General features: G+C 35.6%; 1 protein-coding gene across 1 annotated transcript in view; it reads right to left on the reverse strand.

Moving 5' to 3' along the window:
* The window catches only part of spz3 (Spaetzle domain-containing protein 3), a 39,355-nt gene extending 21,103 nt beyond the window's left edge, over positions 1-18,252 (reverse strand). Inside the window, exons 1-2 of the mRNA XM_028305887.1 lie at positions 18,047-18,252; positions 5,189-6,148 (exon numbers count right to left, since the gene is read on the reverse strand). Coding sequence (XP_028161688.1) covers positions 5,189-5,957 — 769 coding nt within the window. The 5' untranslated portion in view covers positions 5,958-6,148; positions 18,047-18,252. The remainder of the gene's footprint in view (positions 1-5,188; positions 6,149-18,046) is intronic.
* Between the last annotated feature and the right edge of the window lie 1,318 nt (positions 18,253-19,570).

A 19,570-nucleotide genomic window follows, 5' to 3' on the forward strand; every position in this document is an offset into this window, starting at 1 on the left:
TGGTGAAGGTTGCGGAATGTACCTGGATGCGGGTAGCGCAAGGCCGGTCGTTATGAAAATCCTTGGGGGAGGCCTTGGTCCACCACTGAACGTCATTTGTTTGATCAGAAGTAAGAAAGACAAAAGAAGTGATCAGAAGTAAGATAGGAAAACAGAAAAAAGGAGTGAGGCACTTTACTGCGCAACATTTTCTTGGCCGAATGCCATATGCAACTAAAATGGAGTAGAATTAATTTTCAATTTGAATTTATTGGTTCGCACTAGCTAGCCCTAATTATGTAACGTTACGAGAAAGAAATCTATATTTTTCTAAATGTATGTAAAGAGAGCATGCCACGAAAGATAATGTTTTTTCAATTTGATACGATTTTCTTTCTCTGTAATACCGACGCATAGTAATTCAATATCTACATAAAACTTAAATTAAAATCAATGTTACTAAGCAACCTCATTCACAAAGGGAGGATATCCTCCACGACGTAAACAGAAAAACATGCGCATTCATCCAAAAAGGCGAATATTGTGAGTAAGAAGGTACGAAGTTATGTAAGGCAGTAAGGTCAACAAAAATTTATTGATTTGTCCATAATTCGAATAGAAGAAGAGAAAGAGAAAGAATTTGAACTTCCATCATTTGCCTAAAGATTGGAGCATAGTTGATGATCAGAAAGTTAATGAACAGATGATCGTTGTCATCTTTCTGTTCTGATCATAAAAAGTTTCATTGCTGATCAATGGGCTTGATCTTACGGAACGGAAGTATATGACGACAACCATGTCTGTCTCTGTAGTGTGTCTCTATTTCATATAATTATCTATCTCATTCATAACAAAATCTAAGGAAAGGGAGAGGGATAACATTTAAAAAATACTACATAATTCAAATGGTTAAAAAGCATTTGAATACCAACTCACACGAATTCGTGTAAGTACGATTTGTGTTATAAGATTCTAATGGTTCCAAAAATACGTCTCCAGGTTCATTCGGAAAGCACATTTCTGCGCACCGTAGCAATTGAAATAAGTCGGGCACAAAGAAACTGGTTGGTCGTAGCGTAAGGTCGGTATTTGAAAGGTCCAGTCGCGACGCTGGTCATTGTACGGGCTTAACTAACAATTGCTATGCAAATAAATTGAAGCAAAACGACAATGGATTAGGTTAAGTTGATGATAAAAAGGCAAATTATTTTGAAGAGGTTGAATAAAGCGTTCGAACTAATTAACAAAATTTTGTAGTTCTTAGAAATCTTCAATAGGTATAACAAGAATCCATAAAATCGATCGATTAGGAGTATCGGTGTAGCGTCATGCTCACAAAAGAAAAGACTAAGAAGAAACAATTTAATTAGTCAAATTAGGAGGTTCGTGGTCGGAAAAAGGATTTGAAACACCGAACTTATTTCTTACGAGTATAGTAGGTACCTACTTGAAAAAATCGAACTGCCTAAGGTGGGAATCGAACCCACGACCTTTCGCTTGCCGGGCGATTGCTCTTCCATCTGAGCTACTTAGCTCTTAACGCTAGAATTTTTAATAACGATCTAATAATAAGCAACGATGGTTCCTGATCAATAAAACTTTTAGTTATCTGGCAGGGCTGAACAATAAGGTATGAAAGGTTCTTATGACATAAAAAGAAACAATGAGAGAAAAAGTTCAAGGAAACATATCGAAAGTAACATAACATAAATTGAGAGATCATAAAGAAGAGGGCTGGTTTCATCAGAATGAATGGTAATAGGCTTTTCAGTGTCACGTTGAAGCAAAATAATTATTCATTTGTATGAGTGAAGTGCGAAAATACAAGATCATTACTTTTAATGCTTTTAGCCTGACACTTGGTATACCCTTCTTAATACCCCATATCATCATAATGTATTACATGTTAAAGCGTTGATTCATTTGAATTAATATACCGTTAACATTCGAAAGAGAAATAAACTTTAATCTGTGCACAGCCATCCAAAATTGTCTTTATATTTTTGATTTAAGAGTAAGGTAGGTAAGTATCAAGGTTTGGCAATAAGATGATTTAAAACACGAAAAATTCAAAACTACTAATTCCGTCATTCCGAATTGGAACTTTGGCCAAATGTGTATTAAACCCTGTAGATCTTACATTTTTTTAGACCACCTTTTACGAGTAAATATAGTTAGATAGTGTCAAGTGAAAATTAGGGGTCAGGTTACAAAATGTTCACTACTCTAAGCGACCGGGAATTTACACTTTTTCCTCCTTATTAATATTCCTGCGCACTACAACCTTCTACAGAAGAAGAATCGATTGAAATTCATTATTCCAGATCACACAACGAAACAATGATGGGGCATTCCGAAGAAATCAACTAGATCTGTCATTTTTGCGTGCACCGCACATAAATTCAGAGGACGGGGAAAAAGTGTATTCTCATGATGTTGCGAAGCCTACTCCCTATTACGACACTGTTACATAAACAATGTCATCGGTACACGTTGACAAACCTGTTCTGGAGACGATAAAGAGACGATTCTACGAGCTGACGAGACGAGTGTTGAAACTGTTAGATACAAACTTTCCCAAGCAGGAAAATTTCAAATACTTGGGAGTATTCAGGTATATAAATGCACCAGACAGCACTTCCAATATCCTCTAGTCTAGATGAAAGAGAAAGTTAAGGAACTGCTCCCATTATTATCTGATGCGCTTCTAACTCATTTTGGTGTAGATTGGGACTATTTGAACTTCTCTCAAGATCAACTAACAGTAATCTTAGAAAGTAACGATTATCCCGTAACCTTCTTATACCTATTTTATTTCTTATCTCTGTTAGGTTTATAAAATTAGATGAAAAATTGGTCAAAATTCTAATTACCGCATAATATAAGATAACTATCTACGAGTACTAAGTTTTTTTATGGTACAGGAGGCAAACGATAAGCAATGATAAAATTACGTCAAGTTAAGCAAAACAGTTAATCGATAACACTACGCAAGAAAAAAAGTTCCAAAAACTCCAAACGCCTCATTCAAAAACTTTAATATCTTTGTTAACGAACGTACAATGAACGCTACGAAATCGAAAGTTGTTTATTCGTGGTGCGTTTACGTTCTGAAGCTCATACCGATGAGAATCCAAGTGTACAAACACGAAAACAAAGTGGTAAATAATGTTCAAACCATGACGCAACTTTACCGTCAAGCTGCAAGTTCACAAATGCTTTCTCCCCAAGTAGGTCAAGGTTACTTGCTGCTAAGTTAATACGTGTGTGGGTGATGTAATGCGATCATCTGATGATGGTTTGAGATCTTCTTTTTTGTATTGGTTGGTAATATACGAACCTTCGGTCTTTGCATTAGTTTTTTTTTTTATCAAGGATTACTTTTCGATTTTAAACGATTTTGAATTTATCTCTCAAAACTTAAGATAGGTACGCACGTGTTATATGTCACGTATTTAAATACTCAAGACTTACGCCAGAAAATGATTGCAAACAGGGGCGCATTTCTCCATTCCTTAATTTTATTGAATTTTTCTTTAATAATGGTACTACCAACAATATTAATTACTACCAAAAGCTAAAATAGGAATTTAACGAAATAACTCTATCCTTCTCTTTAAGTTTACTCCATACTTAATTTGTGATCTGAAGATGAGTCTAACTGATGGCTGTGTAAGTGAAACCAAGGTCATAGCGAGTGAAGACATTAGTAATTTTGCAGTCAGAAAACTTTATGTTAATGGCGTTTAGTACTGACACTTCAAGCCCGGTTTGTTAAGTAACAACCCTCTTGGTTTTAATGTTGTGGTTTAGACAACATTTCGGCATATGGGATGAAGCTTATCTTTAGTGTTTATATTGTTGTTATCTCAATATTTAACTCAAGACAAATCTTGCAACACAAATGAGCTATTCGATTTATGTTTGATCAAAATATTTGCATGAGTCTGAAAAAGAGTTTATCGTTTAGGTCATGTTATTTATGAATTGAATGCGTAATAAGTAGCAATTTTGCATAGGAAGTATGATGCCTCTTATTCGAAATTACCTTCAGTAATAAGGAAGATTTTAATTTGATGATACGTAACTCGGTGAGTCCTATCAAGACACGGTGGCATTGGTCTAAAACGTTGTTCTATATAACGCTCGTTAAAACAATTTAATATGATGATTGCAATCTTTATTGATGCCACTGATCACGTTTTGGCAGATTTGGGAGCTCTTAATCACCGTTTATCGTTAGAACTAAATGCAGGAGTGGTTTAGCCTCTGTTTTAGGATACTCATTCATTTCCATGTGTCCATGTCTACAAAGCCAACTATTGTCTGTTGGCATTGGAATCCGGCACTAAAGTAATCGAAGGTCTCAAGACAAGATAATATAGACTTAAGCGATTAGGGATGCTGATTTTCTTGGCTAGTCAAAGTACAATTTGTTTATTCTTAGGAATAAGCAAAAACTCTAATGTCATTACACTACTGTGGCCATGAAGTGGTCAGTGGTCGTACTCACTAGCGATTGTAAGTTAAAACGTTATGTGGCTAAAATATCGTATCGAATTCAGCAATTACCTGTGATGAATAAATTGATCGTGGTATTTGTGCTACTTAGGTATTTAGATTTAAGTCAACAAAATACATTGTTATTGATATCCAGAAATCCTTGTGGTCAGTGAATAATTATATTATTAGTTCTCAGTCAACATTTGGACGTAGACAAACGTAGACATTTTAAACAAGCTTGTCATTGCCAATGATCTCCACTTGGCTTGGATCTCTCGTTTAAATCAATATCTTAAATCGGAACAAAATCATTCGTGCCCGATTGTGATAGAATTGGAGCATGGCGCTACCACAAGTCTGGTGATAAGTATCGGCTAACGGCGTGTCAGCGCGCCGATTTATTTCAACGATCAATGAACAGGATTTAATTGTTGGCTGACCAGCAGACCACCTTGGGGCATGGTTATATTAGGATTGTCAGGTGAACCTAACTGACGTTAACAATAAAATATTTCCAGTCATAACTACTGGTTAATTGTCTCAAATTCGTTTGGCAGCGAGCGCTCAGTGCTATTTAAAATTAGAGTCTGTTTGATGTTGGGGTGTGCGCTTAAGTCTGATTCTGTATTTAGTTTGAAATGGAATAAACAATTTATGCAGTACCTATTACTTAAGAGCTACAAGTATTTTAATAAAAAAATCTTACCTGGTCCTGGTACATCGTCATAATAGTCATCATCGTAGTCTAGCACCGCATGGAGTTGTGTTTTGCCTCCTGACCCTGAGCTTCCCGTTTCCACCTTTGTGAAACCCCGCGGTCGATCAGGCGGCTGAGTATTACTGCCTCCACCACCACTTGTCTTTGTTCCTGCTTCGATTGGTCTAGGTGGAGGTGCCGTGGCAGTTGTGGTTCTACTTGCGAAGTTAAAGTTATTTACATTTTGGTTCGATTTCACATCGAAATTTAGACTAGAGGGGGGTGTTGTGGCACCAGGGTATGGCGCGTCCGCGAACCCGCCATAGGGCCGCTGTGGACCGTTTGCGTTCAGCCTCCTTTGCTCGTAATCATAATCTCCCGTCGGATCGTGAACATACTGCCCCGTGTTATCAAACTGTGGGTTCACTTCCTGCACTCGCTGGTTCTGTATTTGTACATCTAAGCGGGCGTTGTGTTGATACACTTGCGCGTGCAACGGCCCGTTATAAGGATTGTGTGGGACGTCGTCGTGTGGGTAATGAGTGTACTGGTTAGGCGGTGGGAGGTAAGCGGCGCCAGCTCGTTTTCGGAGCTTGGACCTCCTTTGTTGGTTAGCTGGTGGTGCATAAGGCTCGTTGCCTGGTTGAGGTGGGTACTCGGCCTGTTCAGGGGAGTAGAGTAAGTCGTCAAGATCGACTCGGAGAGGCGCTGCAGTGGTCGGGATGAGGGCTGGCGTGGCCGCGGCAGCCGTCGCCAGCGTGAAATTCGCTAGTGCCATTGCTTATTCCGTTGGCATTGGCGGCAAATGTCAACTCGCTATGTCAATATAACGTACGGGCGGCTATTACGGCCGCGCTTGCATAATAATGTGAGCGGCGTGGGATCGTCTAGCTGCGCGAGCGTCTTCGCATGGTCGGAACAGAGGACACTGCACTGACACACTGGTTCACTGCGGCACTTCACATGTATCTGGAACAAACGAGAGAGAAATGTTAATAATGACGCGGCACTTCATGTTTCATAACACATGTTTTTTTTAAATACAGTTATGTTTAACTTTACTTTTGAATAAAACAACAAGCTTTAAACCATAAGGTAGGATACGTAAGTCCAAATTTCAGTTTGTGCAATAAATTATAAAATAAGACGCAGTTACCTAACCACAGGTAACGTAGTACCTGACTACACGTAAAGTTTTTAAATAAATGCCTTTGTTATATTGTATTTTATTTAGTACAGTCGATCGTCGTTTACGAGTGGTTTTCCCCTCGTTTCGTGATATCCTTGCCACCTCGTGGCATTCGCCTCGAAAGGCTAGAGTCGTGAAGCCGGTCCAATTTTATACAGTTTGGGCTCAACGTTTCGGCTGCCAGTTGCCACTTACATTACTCATTGTGTAGAATTATTTAACTTTATTGTCCACGTTAAATTATGGATACATTTTGCTTACTTACTGTACTTGAGATACAGCGTTCACGATTCAAAATAATTGGTGCCTGATATCAAATAGTGGTAGCTTTGATAAATAAATCATAACCATACTCTAACTTGAAATAATTGATTAGACAGTAACTTAATGTCTTTGCATAGGTTTAAGTATCGTGTTTTGTATGAACGATTTTTTTTATTTTTTATCCGCACAAAGGAAGCTCTTGGCCTGCATCTCACCTGATGGAAAGTGATGATCAGGCTCAAGTGCAGTTCTTATGAAAAAAGTAATAGAACCATGAACGTCTGAATTATGGAACTTGAAAACACTACTCCAGCGAACCTTTTTAAATGGCGTACACAAATAATATTTTTATTTCGCGCATTTCATTACAAACTAATTTGTTTTAACAGTGGTTAACTATTAATACTCTGATAATTCCATTGCGAATATATTTGTATCTGCATTTTAATGTACGAAGATCACGATCTGCCTCGAAGGACACAAAATGGAAGCATTTAAATAAAATATATAAGATCATCTACAAATTCAGATCACAATGAAAAAAAATGTTGAAAAAATGGATCTGCATGCAAACATTCTGCTAGCAATTGGTATCTTCGATAGTTTCATATTTATTAATTTTTATTCTTGCCAATTAAATGATGTTTCCAATTGCCTTCATATTCAGTATAATATTAAAACATAGTTGCTAAAGTTAACTTTTTTTGTTTTAAAATCCTTAGCATTTTTTTAAAAACATTTCATCGACTATTGGTCTCGTGGTTGCATACAGTTCAAACAGTGTAAATTCGATTCCCTTCGAGTTATTTGAATGTTAGTGTGATAATACCTATCCTTTTTACCATAGTTTCATGGACGTTAATGTTCCTTCATTTAGGAAAGTAGGTATTTTAGGTTTTAGGATCAGTTAATTGATTGATTGTTTGGAAAATCATTAAATATTATCAGTCAAGCACTATATCATTTTATAAAATACAATTTAATGGAAATCTGCATTCCGCCGGCCATTGTGCATTGTGCAAAAACCCTCACCAAGTCGAGCTGATCACGACTCCAAAAACCCAAACTCCAATAAAGTGCTCTTTTTAAATGCAAAACATTTAAAAAGAGCACTTTATTTTTTAATTTCCAAGCAGAAAGGAACTGGCTATTTCATCAGGAAAGATTTTGGTCTGCATTGTGATTTTCAACCATAAAGGGACTAGCTATCTCACCTCCAGGCATTACCAAAACAGCAATTTCGGTTCAACTGCTATTATGGCGATTTACCTAGGTAATTTGGTGGTAGTTAGCCAACAAACTTGAAATAGCACCAAAATATTTTGCCCTCACTGGAATCGAACCCGGGACCTTTGGATCTAACCATTAGAACACAGAGGCGGTAAGGTAGCCTATTATAGCAGTAAAGGGAGGGTTAGACTAGCAATAAAACTTGCAGAAGTTGACTTCCGCAAGCTGTTTACCTCTGTGTAAATCAAAAACTGTGGCAAGCCAACTTCTGCAAGATTTACACAGCGGTGACAGCTTGCGGAAGTCAACTTCTGCAAATTTTATTGCTAGTCTGAACCTCGCTTTAAGATGCAACATTGCACCTTGGTGTGCTGTCGTCTGTACTTGAATTCCTGAAACTAGTGATGTCTCGCGACCTCGCACGCTCAGCATTTAATTTTACTGCTCTAATCTACCTAAGAACATCTGTATCACGACGCGATGCGCCAGCGCAGCCGTGAGAAAAACTCGCTGCGCGCCGCATGGGAATTGATACAGTAATTAAGGTGAAAGAGAGGTTACTATTTTGCAACAGTTCGCTTTACGAGTACCAATACCAAGATTATCAAAGTGTGTGTGCATTTTTTTTTTATTTAGCTTCGTGAACTGGTTATTATGTAATAAAACGATTTTACTAAATGAATTTAAGTAACGTAGCTTAAAGACGATGACATGAAGCTAACATTGATGCCTTCCTTCAAAAAGAAAAAGAAAGTGGAAAAACAAGGTTTAGGAACCTATTCGTATTTTGAATAGGTGAACAACGCGAGCGAGTCTAATGCCCGTTTTCACCATCGATCCCTAATTTTTAAGTGACCCCTACGAAAACATAATTCCATAGGGGTCACTTAAAAATTAGGGATTGATGGTGAAAACGGACATAAAACTAATAATTGGTCAGTTTTTTTAAACTTGTGACTAAGTAAATATTGAGTAGGTAAATAAAAAATAATAATCACTTCCGATTGTAATAACATGCCAGCAATTAAATGTAAGTAATATCATACCAACGACAGATATTTCGAGTAAAACTGCGCAAATAGTATAGTATAAAATGTTTTATGGAACTAGACTATTTCCTGTCTAGGCCACGTTATAAATCGTGCAAAGATACTTATAGATATCGCAATTATGCGTCTATTGTTTAGTAACAATGAGTAACTAGTGTACAAGCTGATATAATATTTTTATTTTTAAGTGCACGTTAAGCTAAACTCAGTGGCAATGTTAAGGCGCCTATGCAACAAAAAAAAAATAAACAATTAACAATTAAATTAAAAAGTAGGTACAATGAAACGCTTTTAAAACATTGTTATTATACAAATAAAAAAAATCAGTCTAATATCCTGGGGACTGTACTTACTAAGAACGAAACGAGCGTGATAAATTGCGGTATGTGTGCACTAACTACTAATAAAAGCTTTTCAAAAATATAAGATCTGTCATAATAAACCAGAAAACCAATTTTACACATTTCACTGCCCTGAAAAGTCCCTAATATTAATGAAGATTTTTAATTTGGTTCCGTTACCTAGTTTTTTCCAATAAAGACAATAATAAGTCGCACATTTTTTAATCAAATCAACTTTTATCGTAACGCTATAAATCAGTTTGTCCAGTAATACCTATAATGTAATTGCCTACACATACTGCTGCGGTCGAAGCCTGACTAACTGTCAAATGCTAACTAGAATGGCCTACTCTGGATTTAAATCAGTCTCAAATGTCAGTGTTAACTGTCAACATACTGTATATAATTTATTATGTGCTATTGACAACATTTATTTATGTTGACTTAACATTAGTAATTACTCGTATGTAAACATAAGTTATTTGCAATTTATGATTTAAACAAGCAGCTTTACATTAATTATTTCGGAGAAATAAGCTGGTTTAATGTTATTTCACGTTTCCATGTCTTCGAATTAAGTAAGTTATTTCACTATGGGCTGATTTTTCAATCGTCGGATAATTTTTAACTGAAGAATAAGTTTGGCACATTGACAGTTTCAGTATGGGAAATATGTCAAAGTGCCAAAGTTATTGAAACCAACCAAACGATTGAAAAATCAGCCCTAAGAATAATACTATTTGAAGAATACTGTAGTAGTCTTATTTAATGTTTAACTTATAACACATTTATTGAGTAAAGTAAACATGTGTATTTTCTTCAAATTCATATAAAAAAACATTTTCAGTCCTAAGTTAAAAGCTTTTCAAAAGCTCTATAACATAATAGTGTGATAAAAATAAACTTGCTGTTCCGATTAAAGGTACTAAGGAACTTGTCCTTAAACGAGTTATAGCGGAATCAATGCAAGCGGTCGACCAATCAATCAGCCTTGTCAATGTAGCCCAGGCCCACGGAATGTGCGACCGTGAATGCGTGGCGGTCGAGTTTTCGTGCACGTGAAATGTCGCAGGTTTTATTTGGATCGGCCAAAAGCTATAGTCCAGTCAATAAAGCATCATAGATGGAAATCCTGGAACACAATTTCTGACTTCGGGACTTTATTTAAACTAGTTAGGAGGTGAAAGTCCCCGCCCTTAGCCCTTGAGCCGGCGGGGAGAAATTGTGTTCCACGGATTTCTCTCTACACCGTCTTTAAAGCATTCATTGACTGGACTAAGTACTACTACATATTTTTTATGTATTTTCTAATTGCAGGAGAGACCTACTCGTATATATGAGAATTATGAAAATAAAATGAAATGTTTCTTGTAAAATGTTGGACCGGTCGTTGCGGAAATCATTAGGAAAGGCCCACGAACGTCTGAAATGAATGAACGAAAGTCGGGTAGCAATGTTCATTGTAATCTACTTCTTATTTTGTCTGTATCTTCCTCACATTCCTAGAATGATACCTATATCCCTATACTAAAACCAGCTAAAGAAAATGAGCGTAACTGTGTTACATTTTGACAATGATGGACAACTAAGACGAAACAAGCGGCTCTAATGTATTTTTTATACTTTGCTAAACATTAAAAAGAAATAAATGTCACGAATTCTTACCAAATACAGTCATTGGATGCAAGGTTTAGTAACAAAATTTTGCATTTATGTTAATTTGTAGACATAAAGCAAAGAAGTTGAAAGATTGTAACTTTTTTACTTTGAGATAGATTATTTTTGGTTACAGAAACAAAATTAAAATGTCAAATCAATTGTTTTATGCCTGTACAACATAATCTACATTCGGGCTCTTGTGTTTCCTAGATTTTATTACGCTTAATGAATAAAATAGTTTCGTATCATGAAATTATGCACTTTAGCTAGCAATTAACTTTGGCTCAGCATCTTTTAAATTGTTTTTTGTTAATCTCTTATAATTCGTTGACATTTGGATAAATATAACAAAAATATATTTCTATGTGTAACGGTTCTCAGTCCAATAAAACTACCCACGCTTTAACATTTTGAAGATCGGACTACTAATTCATTTGAAAACTAGAAATATTTTTTTCCGTTTGCTTATAATGTTTTTGGAATTATTAGATAAATAAAACATTATTCACTGGCGGACACCATGACATTTTAAATAATGAATATAATCTCGAATGATCTAATAAATAAAGGATTTAATTTTAGGCGTGGAGATAATGGTATGAAAGCTTCCTACAAATACATAAGTGGAAAAAGACAAAAACATTACGTTTTGTAAATTCAATAAATAATTTAAGTAGAATTATTACAAAAAAACTATTTTTTTGTGTATTTTTGAATAGTCATACCAATTACCTACCACACCCAAGATTTGGCAGAGATTTTATTAATAAAACGATAAAATATGTATTACAGTCGGTACTTAAAAATATGTAATTTTTACTTGTTTAGTTTATTGAAAAAAGGAATCCCATCAAAAACAATACTTGTCAAAAAACCAAGTCTCGCAACTCAGTTGTTCTAACGGTAAAAAGTTGTGAGATCCATGTAATACCAAGGCCCCAGGAAATCTTTAACGTTTTACATAAATTATTGACTTGGCCATCGCACTAAATAATTTAATTTATCTACACGTGTTTTCATGCGATGGCCAAGTCAATATATTTATGAAAGAAGATTTCCTGGGGACTTGGTATTACANCAAGTATTGTTTTTGATGGGATCTCATTTCTTTTTGTATTTTGTAGACAGCAGTTATGTATCTAGAAAACTGGACCAAAATTGAAAAAATTTACTCGACTTGGTGGGGACACTACTGTGCGCCTTTATATTTATAAGATATTACAAACTTATTTAAGTAAGTAGTTAAATATTTATAAAACTGGACCGAAATTGAAAAATTTTGCTAGACTTAGCGGTTGCACTACCGTGCCCCCAAATATTTTAGTTTTTCCTTGATTCATACACCAAACACTACTTATATTCCAAATTTGAAGCTTCTAGGTCTGCTAGAAGTGCCTTATCTGCTGAATTTTGATGATCGGTGAGTCAGTCAGTCAGTCAGTCAGTCAGTCAGTGAGTGACAAAATTAAGAAACTTTTACCCGTTATAATTCTTAAACTACTGGTTCAAATTGAATGAAATTTGAAATATACCGTGTCTTTACAATGCCTACATAGCTAATGAAAATTCAGCCTTCTAGTTTTATCCACAACGAAGTTACAGGCGGTCGAAAATGGCCTGAATTGCTTCGAGAAAAGGATAGTACGGCCGTGCCGCTTTTTTGCTCGACTTGGTGGGGGCACTGCCGTGCCCCCAGATGCGCACATAATTATGTCAATTATAAATACAAGGAAAATAAGTACCAATTATTTATTCCATAATATCCAATTATTTATTTAATTGAGTTAGTGTGAATTCGATCAACCATTCAATTAGAGCTCAAACCAAACATAGATCTTTCCTATTTTGGCAAATAGTGATGTAAAATCTACATAGCCCGAGTGTCAACAAAATGGTTGCTGTAGGTATTAGTCACTGCAATAAAAGGAGATGTCGATTGATCGCTGTCAATTAGTGTGTATGTCATAATATAGATTGGGTGTGTGTTCTCCTATTTTGGATCATCACCAGGTTATTTAGATAGTCTTCTTTTCTTTACAGCAGCAGGAATTAAGCGGGGAGGAATAAATTTTAAAAAATAAAATTCATAAAATTCATTTATTTTTGCAAATAGGCTTTAAAAAAGCGCTTTTACACGTCCCAATATTAACCCTACCACTGCTTCGGGACAATAAATGGGCCAGTGCTGAGAAGAAGCAGCGCAAGAAACTCAGTCACTATTGTGTTGGCAAAGTTTTTAAATGACATCCAATCACACTTATTAAAGTTTTATTTATGTTTTCAGATGGGGATCTGGGATGAAGAAGGTCAATAAATAATATTTTTGTTTCTTTTCAATAAGAAGCCATCCACTGTTGGACAAAAGCCTCTCCAAGGATTTGAACGACCGGTCCTGCCCTGGTCTGCATCCAGGTACTTCTCACGAGTCGCGAACTTTCAGATCATCGGTCATTTAGTACCTTTGAAGAAGATTTTGAAAAAACATTTTTTGTGTTTCATCATCATCATCAACAGCCCTTTACAGTCCACTGCTGGACTATGAGCCTCCTCTACTAAAGTGGAGAGTTTTGCCATAATCCCCACGCTTGGCAGGCGGGTTGGAGATCGCAGTTTAAAAGATTGATGTTTTTCAGAGAGCGCCGCTCGCTGCCCGTTCTCTGTTTGATATGCAGTTCCTAAATCGCCTCTTACGACACCCGCGGGAAGAGTAGGGGTTGGTGACAAACACATGTACCTATTCTACTCTGCCGTCACCACACATGTTAGCTTGTGTTTATTAGAAGTAAATAATAAGCAGACTAATTCTTTTATCGTTTTACTTCTTACTCATGCTTATTTTATTTATAAACGCGACGACCAAATATAAAGTTGTTTAAATAATTAAATCCAAAAGCGTCGGTCGTTTACATAGCTATTCGAATTAGTTGATAGTCCCACATTACTCAAGTAGTGGAATGTATTAGATAAGTTTACACATTAAAGTATTTTTATATGATGTTACCAAGTCGAATGTGATTTAAAGCTACGTGGGATTAAGTATACCATAATATTTAGATGTGTCACTGATGTTGTCTCATTAAGAACTTTACTAGATTTTCTCTAAGCTTTTAATCAACACTGAATCGATTCTTAAGAGGACTGGGACTTAAGAAGATCATAAGTTAATATATTTACACTACAACTAAAGATGAGTCTAATACAAAGGAGGCTTTGTAAGCTATAATAATCTTGTTTTGCAACTTGCAATATTCGCAGCTACTATTAAATGATCATTATTGTTATTGTAAGCTTTGAAACAGTGGTCTTAATAATATGAGCCTGTCACAACACAAAGTAAGGAGTGCCCAGTGGGTTTACTCGAGTGTGTGCAATTAAGTAACTTCACAAATCATTTCATTATCATCATTTCAGTCACTGGACGTCCCCTGCTGATCATAGGTCTCCCTCAATGATTTCCATATTGCCCAGTTGGTAACTGCCTGCATCCACCGCCTTTCTGATACCTTTATGAGGTCGTCAGTTCACCAATAATTTACATGTAGGTAATTTTACCATGTGCGTGCGTGCATTGGTGAAACGAAGGATAGACCCATATCAACATCATCGATTATCAACATTATGATTAAGTACAAGTAGGTATTACAGCCATAGGACGTCCATTGCTGATCATAGGCCTCCCCTAATGATTTCCAGATTGCTGGTTAGAAGCGGCCTATATCCAAAGACCAGACCTGCTAAATCTTTCTACATTAGATATGTTCTAAAGCGATTGAGTAGTATTTGACCTGGTTATGTCAATCAGACAAACGATCTTGCGTCATTTTGATGGCAGCGATCGGATTTTTATGGAAAGTGTAACAGGTTTTATAACCATTAATGAGATCACATCCGAGGTGGAATCTTGTATGAGTTTCTCAAGGGTGTTAGACAAAAACAAAAGCAAAGCAAGGCTGAGTTGCACCACCTTAACTTTAACCGTAACAAACGTCAAATTTCTGTCAAACGTCATACAAAACATCGGTTAAAGTAATAGTTCGGTTAAAATTAAGGTAGTGTAGTAACTCAGCTTTAAACTGTTTTTCGTAACAACCTTCTTGGTTTAGATACTTATCCCTGGAATTCGTTTAGGTAGGCACTTTTCTATAATTTACCGATCGTTCGATTTAAAAAAATTCTAATAATGATTTAGAAAAATCTAATAAATCGAAATAATCTTTACCATTTTCAAATGTACTTACCACCCTTGTAAGCATCGATTGCTTCAGTTAAAGTACAAAATAGCAAATAATTAAAGTAGTAATTCAGGTTCTTTGCGAAGATAAGTACTTTAAAAGTACGCAACTTGATTACTATTAATTTACTCATTAAAGAGCTTTTTAAAAGCTCAGTCTCGTTTCACTACGTGGTCGTCATTGTACAGTAAAAATAAAGCTCTTTCGGTCGATCTAAAGTATATTTGATCCGGGACGAAATTACGTCGTAAAGGACAACTTTTACAAATGTCATAATGTTGATGTGTAAATTCTGTTAAGTTTAATAACAATTACTATTGGCTATATACTTTTTATGCTTGAAGTGTGATCCAATATCAATAATAACTTTAAGGTCAGTGCAAAACAGTCTTTGTTTCTCTCACAATAAGTGTTACCGTGTGTAAATAAAGGATACGCCTGTAATTGGCACCTTTTACTTTGTGTACAATCGAGATAATTTCTTCGAAATGTCAATTATGGAGCAAGTGTCAACGACTTGACAAGGCTACCCGGAAAATGTTGATGAACGGAATTAAAATAGTTCTAGTAAAAGGTGATCCTATTTGGGAAGGTAGGCAGATAAAAACTAATAACGGTTTTGTTTATTTTCTCTTGTAAGGTAGGTAATTTTAATATTTTAACGCTATATTTTTTATTATAAATTCGGAACTCTACAACTTTATCCTGTTATGAATAATTTTTATTTTTATTTTAGGGTAGATACCACAATGAAATTAAATAAAGATGTTGCAATTTTACAAAATAATATGTGTTACATTACAGTAAACAATAACTAGAGTTATTTTATAGCAGATTTGAGTTGTAATGTTCATGTACTTATATAATGTTTTTAACAATGGCGTTTTATGCATTTCCTTTGCTAAGAATCACAAAAAATAAACTACATACTAATCAATCAACTAATCTTCAATCGAACTCAAATCAGGCCTTTTAACGACTGGTTATAAGAACACTTTCGATTACAGACACAAGATAAGAAAAAAATCCTTTCCGGGTAGAACAAAAACTTAAAATGACAAGACGTATGTCAATTTCTAGTAGGATATACGATTGACAGTTTATTGTAATGAGTAATTGGTTAAGTGACACTATTAACATACTTAACTCTTTCAAAAAACTCTCACAAAAAGTTCTAGCCCAATTTTCTAACCTATGTCCAACAGTGGACTGAGTTGGACTTATAATAATTGGAGAAAAAGCGACTTAAAGGACGTATCTACGTGCTTTAACCAGCCTAATACAGAATTTGATAATGATTTACACCATATTGCATAATGTTAACCACAAGTTAAAATTTTACCGTCCACCCACAAGGTGAACCGACGAACTCATAAAGATAGCAGGAATGCGCTGGATACAGGCCGCCACCAACCGGCCATTGTGGAAATCATTGGGGGAGGCCTATGTTCAGCAGTGGACGTCCGATGGCTGAAATGATGACGATGATTATGAAAGCTTTTACCTTCATGTAACGTAATGAAATGGGTTAATAAAATAACATTGCTTAAAAATATTTTAAGGTAGATGATATTTTTAATGATTTTATTGTAAGGTAGATTTGTAAGTTTACTAATAATTGTGACGTAAATCTAAATAAACTAATGCAATGGTGGCAGCACTATCGCTGTACAGTGCCGCGAAAGCTTTTTCTTACTACCTACATTAAAGTAATTCAAATTCGAGACTGAAACTGGATAACGGTTCGTGAATAATTGACTTTCGTGAAATGGGAACCAAACATTTGTATTCAAGATTTGCAAGCTTCACGGCAGTTTTTACGTAATTTTTAACACAACATTTACTTCATCTGCGTAAATTTGAATATACCACCAGAAAAAAATTCAAAAACATTTTATTTGTTGCCTAATTTATGGTGGGTTTTACTACATCCCTTACTTAATTGGGAAATAGTTGATTCCCTATACAGATTCATTGTGGAGGTATACCCCATCACGACCAAACTGACCTTAAGCGTCTCCAAGGTCAAGATCTAATTCTATAATTTATCTATCTAACCAAAGTTCATCAAAATTGATTCAATTGTTTCAGTGCGAAAACGTAACAGACAGACAAAATATTCGCATCTTTATTAGTTTGGATTTCTGGTCAAATTAGCTTTATTTTTTTATAATGTAGGTAGGTAAACACTGATGTATGTGGTAGCGTTATGTCATTGACAGTTCGATCTGGACGAAGAGTGTTTGCGCAAAGATTGGCGGCACACCACCAAGGTTGTTCCACTTCAGACACAGCTAATAATAACTATATGTACTTTATTACTACTACTACTATCAAACACTAGCCTATACGTGCGTATTTTAATATCAACATCGCTAAAGACGCATTATCAATACTAAGCAGCGTATTAGATGTTCAATCATTCGTCAAACCTGATAAATATCAACAGTGTGCACACAAATAACTGAAAATGTAAAAATACAAAAGGAAAAAGTCCGTTACATTTTTATTTTCGAACTACCCCCTACTGAAAAAAAGCTAACAGTAGCTTTTAACAGTTTAAATTTTGAATTTCGTATTACTTTAATAACGCAATAATATTTGAAAAATGTATTTGAAGGTCCGAAATTAGTAACAGTTATCAAATTAACTAATCAATCGTTTTCAAATTAACTAAAAAAACGTTCATGTAGGTAGGTGTATAAAAACCAAAGCACGTGCTTTACATCTGAAAAAATATGTTTAAAATGGCTATATTTCAACGCCGTGTCAATCTAGTGGCTATTACAAAATTATCACATCACACAAAACTTCACCGAATTCTCAAGTTAACATAATATTAACACAATTTGTGGACTGTCGTTATTTGCATAACACTCTAAAAACGTAAAATTGATCATTACCTCTTAATGAGTCCTTTTAAAACTTGCTATCCCTCCAAAAAGGTCCACAAAACTGTCACGGTAAATAATAAACACACGACAAAAGTTTATGTGGTTCTAGTACTATACACAAGAGAACGCGTGCAACCGCTAAGGCGTTACCGCGGGTACTGATTTGTATAAGGCCTTCTGGTTAATGCCACCTCTTTGAAAACTCACTTACTGGCCAGTTACAATTTATATCACAAACTTCCGATGATGCATTGTTCCGTTTTGTCTATGGTTTTGTCCAGATGATTTGATACAGTCTGTATATCACGCGGAAGCGTACGCGGATCAAATGTGGTCGGTTTCGCCAGAAAATACCGAGTTGGTATGACAAAACTGTTTTGTATTTATCCTTTATTGTTAATACCTACATGCTGAAGAATAAATTGATTTGGTTGTGTAACCGATTATTTACGCATTGGCTATAAGTCATTAAAATATTTTTATTGGCAAATCTATTGTCGTGAAAAGTTTTTGTTGTGTTACTATACAATTTTTATTCCTGTTTAATATATATATAAATTATGTGTGTTACTGTTTAATTTAGTCATTGATTTGAACTTAAAAGTATTTTTTGATTTTTTTTCTGGCAAGTTCAAAAGACATCAACGAGAGTTCATAAAATAAAATTAAGGAGTTTTTTTATACTTGCAACTTTAAAATGACGTATGAATGTCTGGATTTATTCTTTTTAGGTACTATCGCATGTTTAATTAAGCAAAAAAAAAACTTAACCTATCTATAATTTCCCGCTAAATTACACTAGCCAATTTTAGAATGATGATCTAACAGGTAACATTAGTGTAATAAATACGAGTAACTAATATTTTTTTAATCTTAAAAATGGTTATCAATATAATAATAATAATATTTAAAAGTCGGTCATGTAATGTTAGTTATTTAGGTGTCCGAGCTACGCTTGACCCACTATTAAGTGTGTGTGAGATAACACCTTGGATTTTAGAGCGAGACAGCACGATATCCCTACCTCAACACCCTCCCCGCGCGACCGTACCCCCACCTAGCGGCGCGCGCGCTGACTTGTTGCGCCGGGCGACTGGCGTCGCTGCTCAGTAATTAAAGGCGAATTGTTACCGCGACATGAAGCTTCAAAAATTTTAAGAGGAGACCACATTCCCGCTTCTGAATCTGAGTCTATCGCTAGTACCAGAGCTTCAAAGAGAGTTCACAGTCCAGTCCAATCACCTGTCTCTAAAGAACCCAGGATGAGCGAATTTATGGCGCAACAAAACTTTCTGCTCGAAAAGCTTTGTCAATTAGTTCAATCTACCAACGAAAATGTGAACACGATTTTGAAAAAAGGAGTCCCGTCTGACTCAGCGTACTCTCCTTGCTCATCTACCTTAACGCCACTTCATAGTAATGGTGAAGAGCCCCAAGGGGTGCTTAATACCGGGAATGTTGAAGACAGCTGGCGCCCACCATCCTTTGGAGGTGATAACGATAATTTTGCTGTTGCGGATGAAGAGATGAAGA

The sequence above is a fragment of the Ostrinia furnacalis genome, unplaced genomic scaffold, assembly GCF_004193835.3.
Source record: "Ostrinia furnacalis isolate ACB-3 unplaced genomic scaffold, ASM419383v2 OfSCF1806, whole genome shotgun sequence".
NCBI lineage: Eukaryota > Metazoa > Arthropoda > Insecta > Lepidoptera > Crambidae > Ostrinia > Ostrinia furnacalis.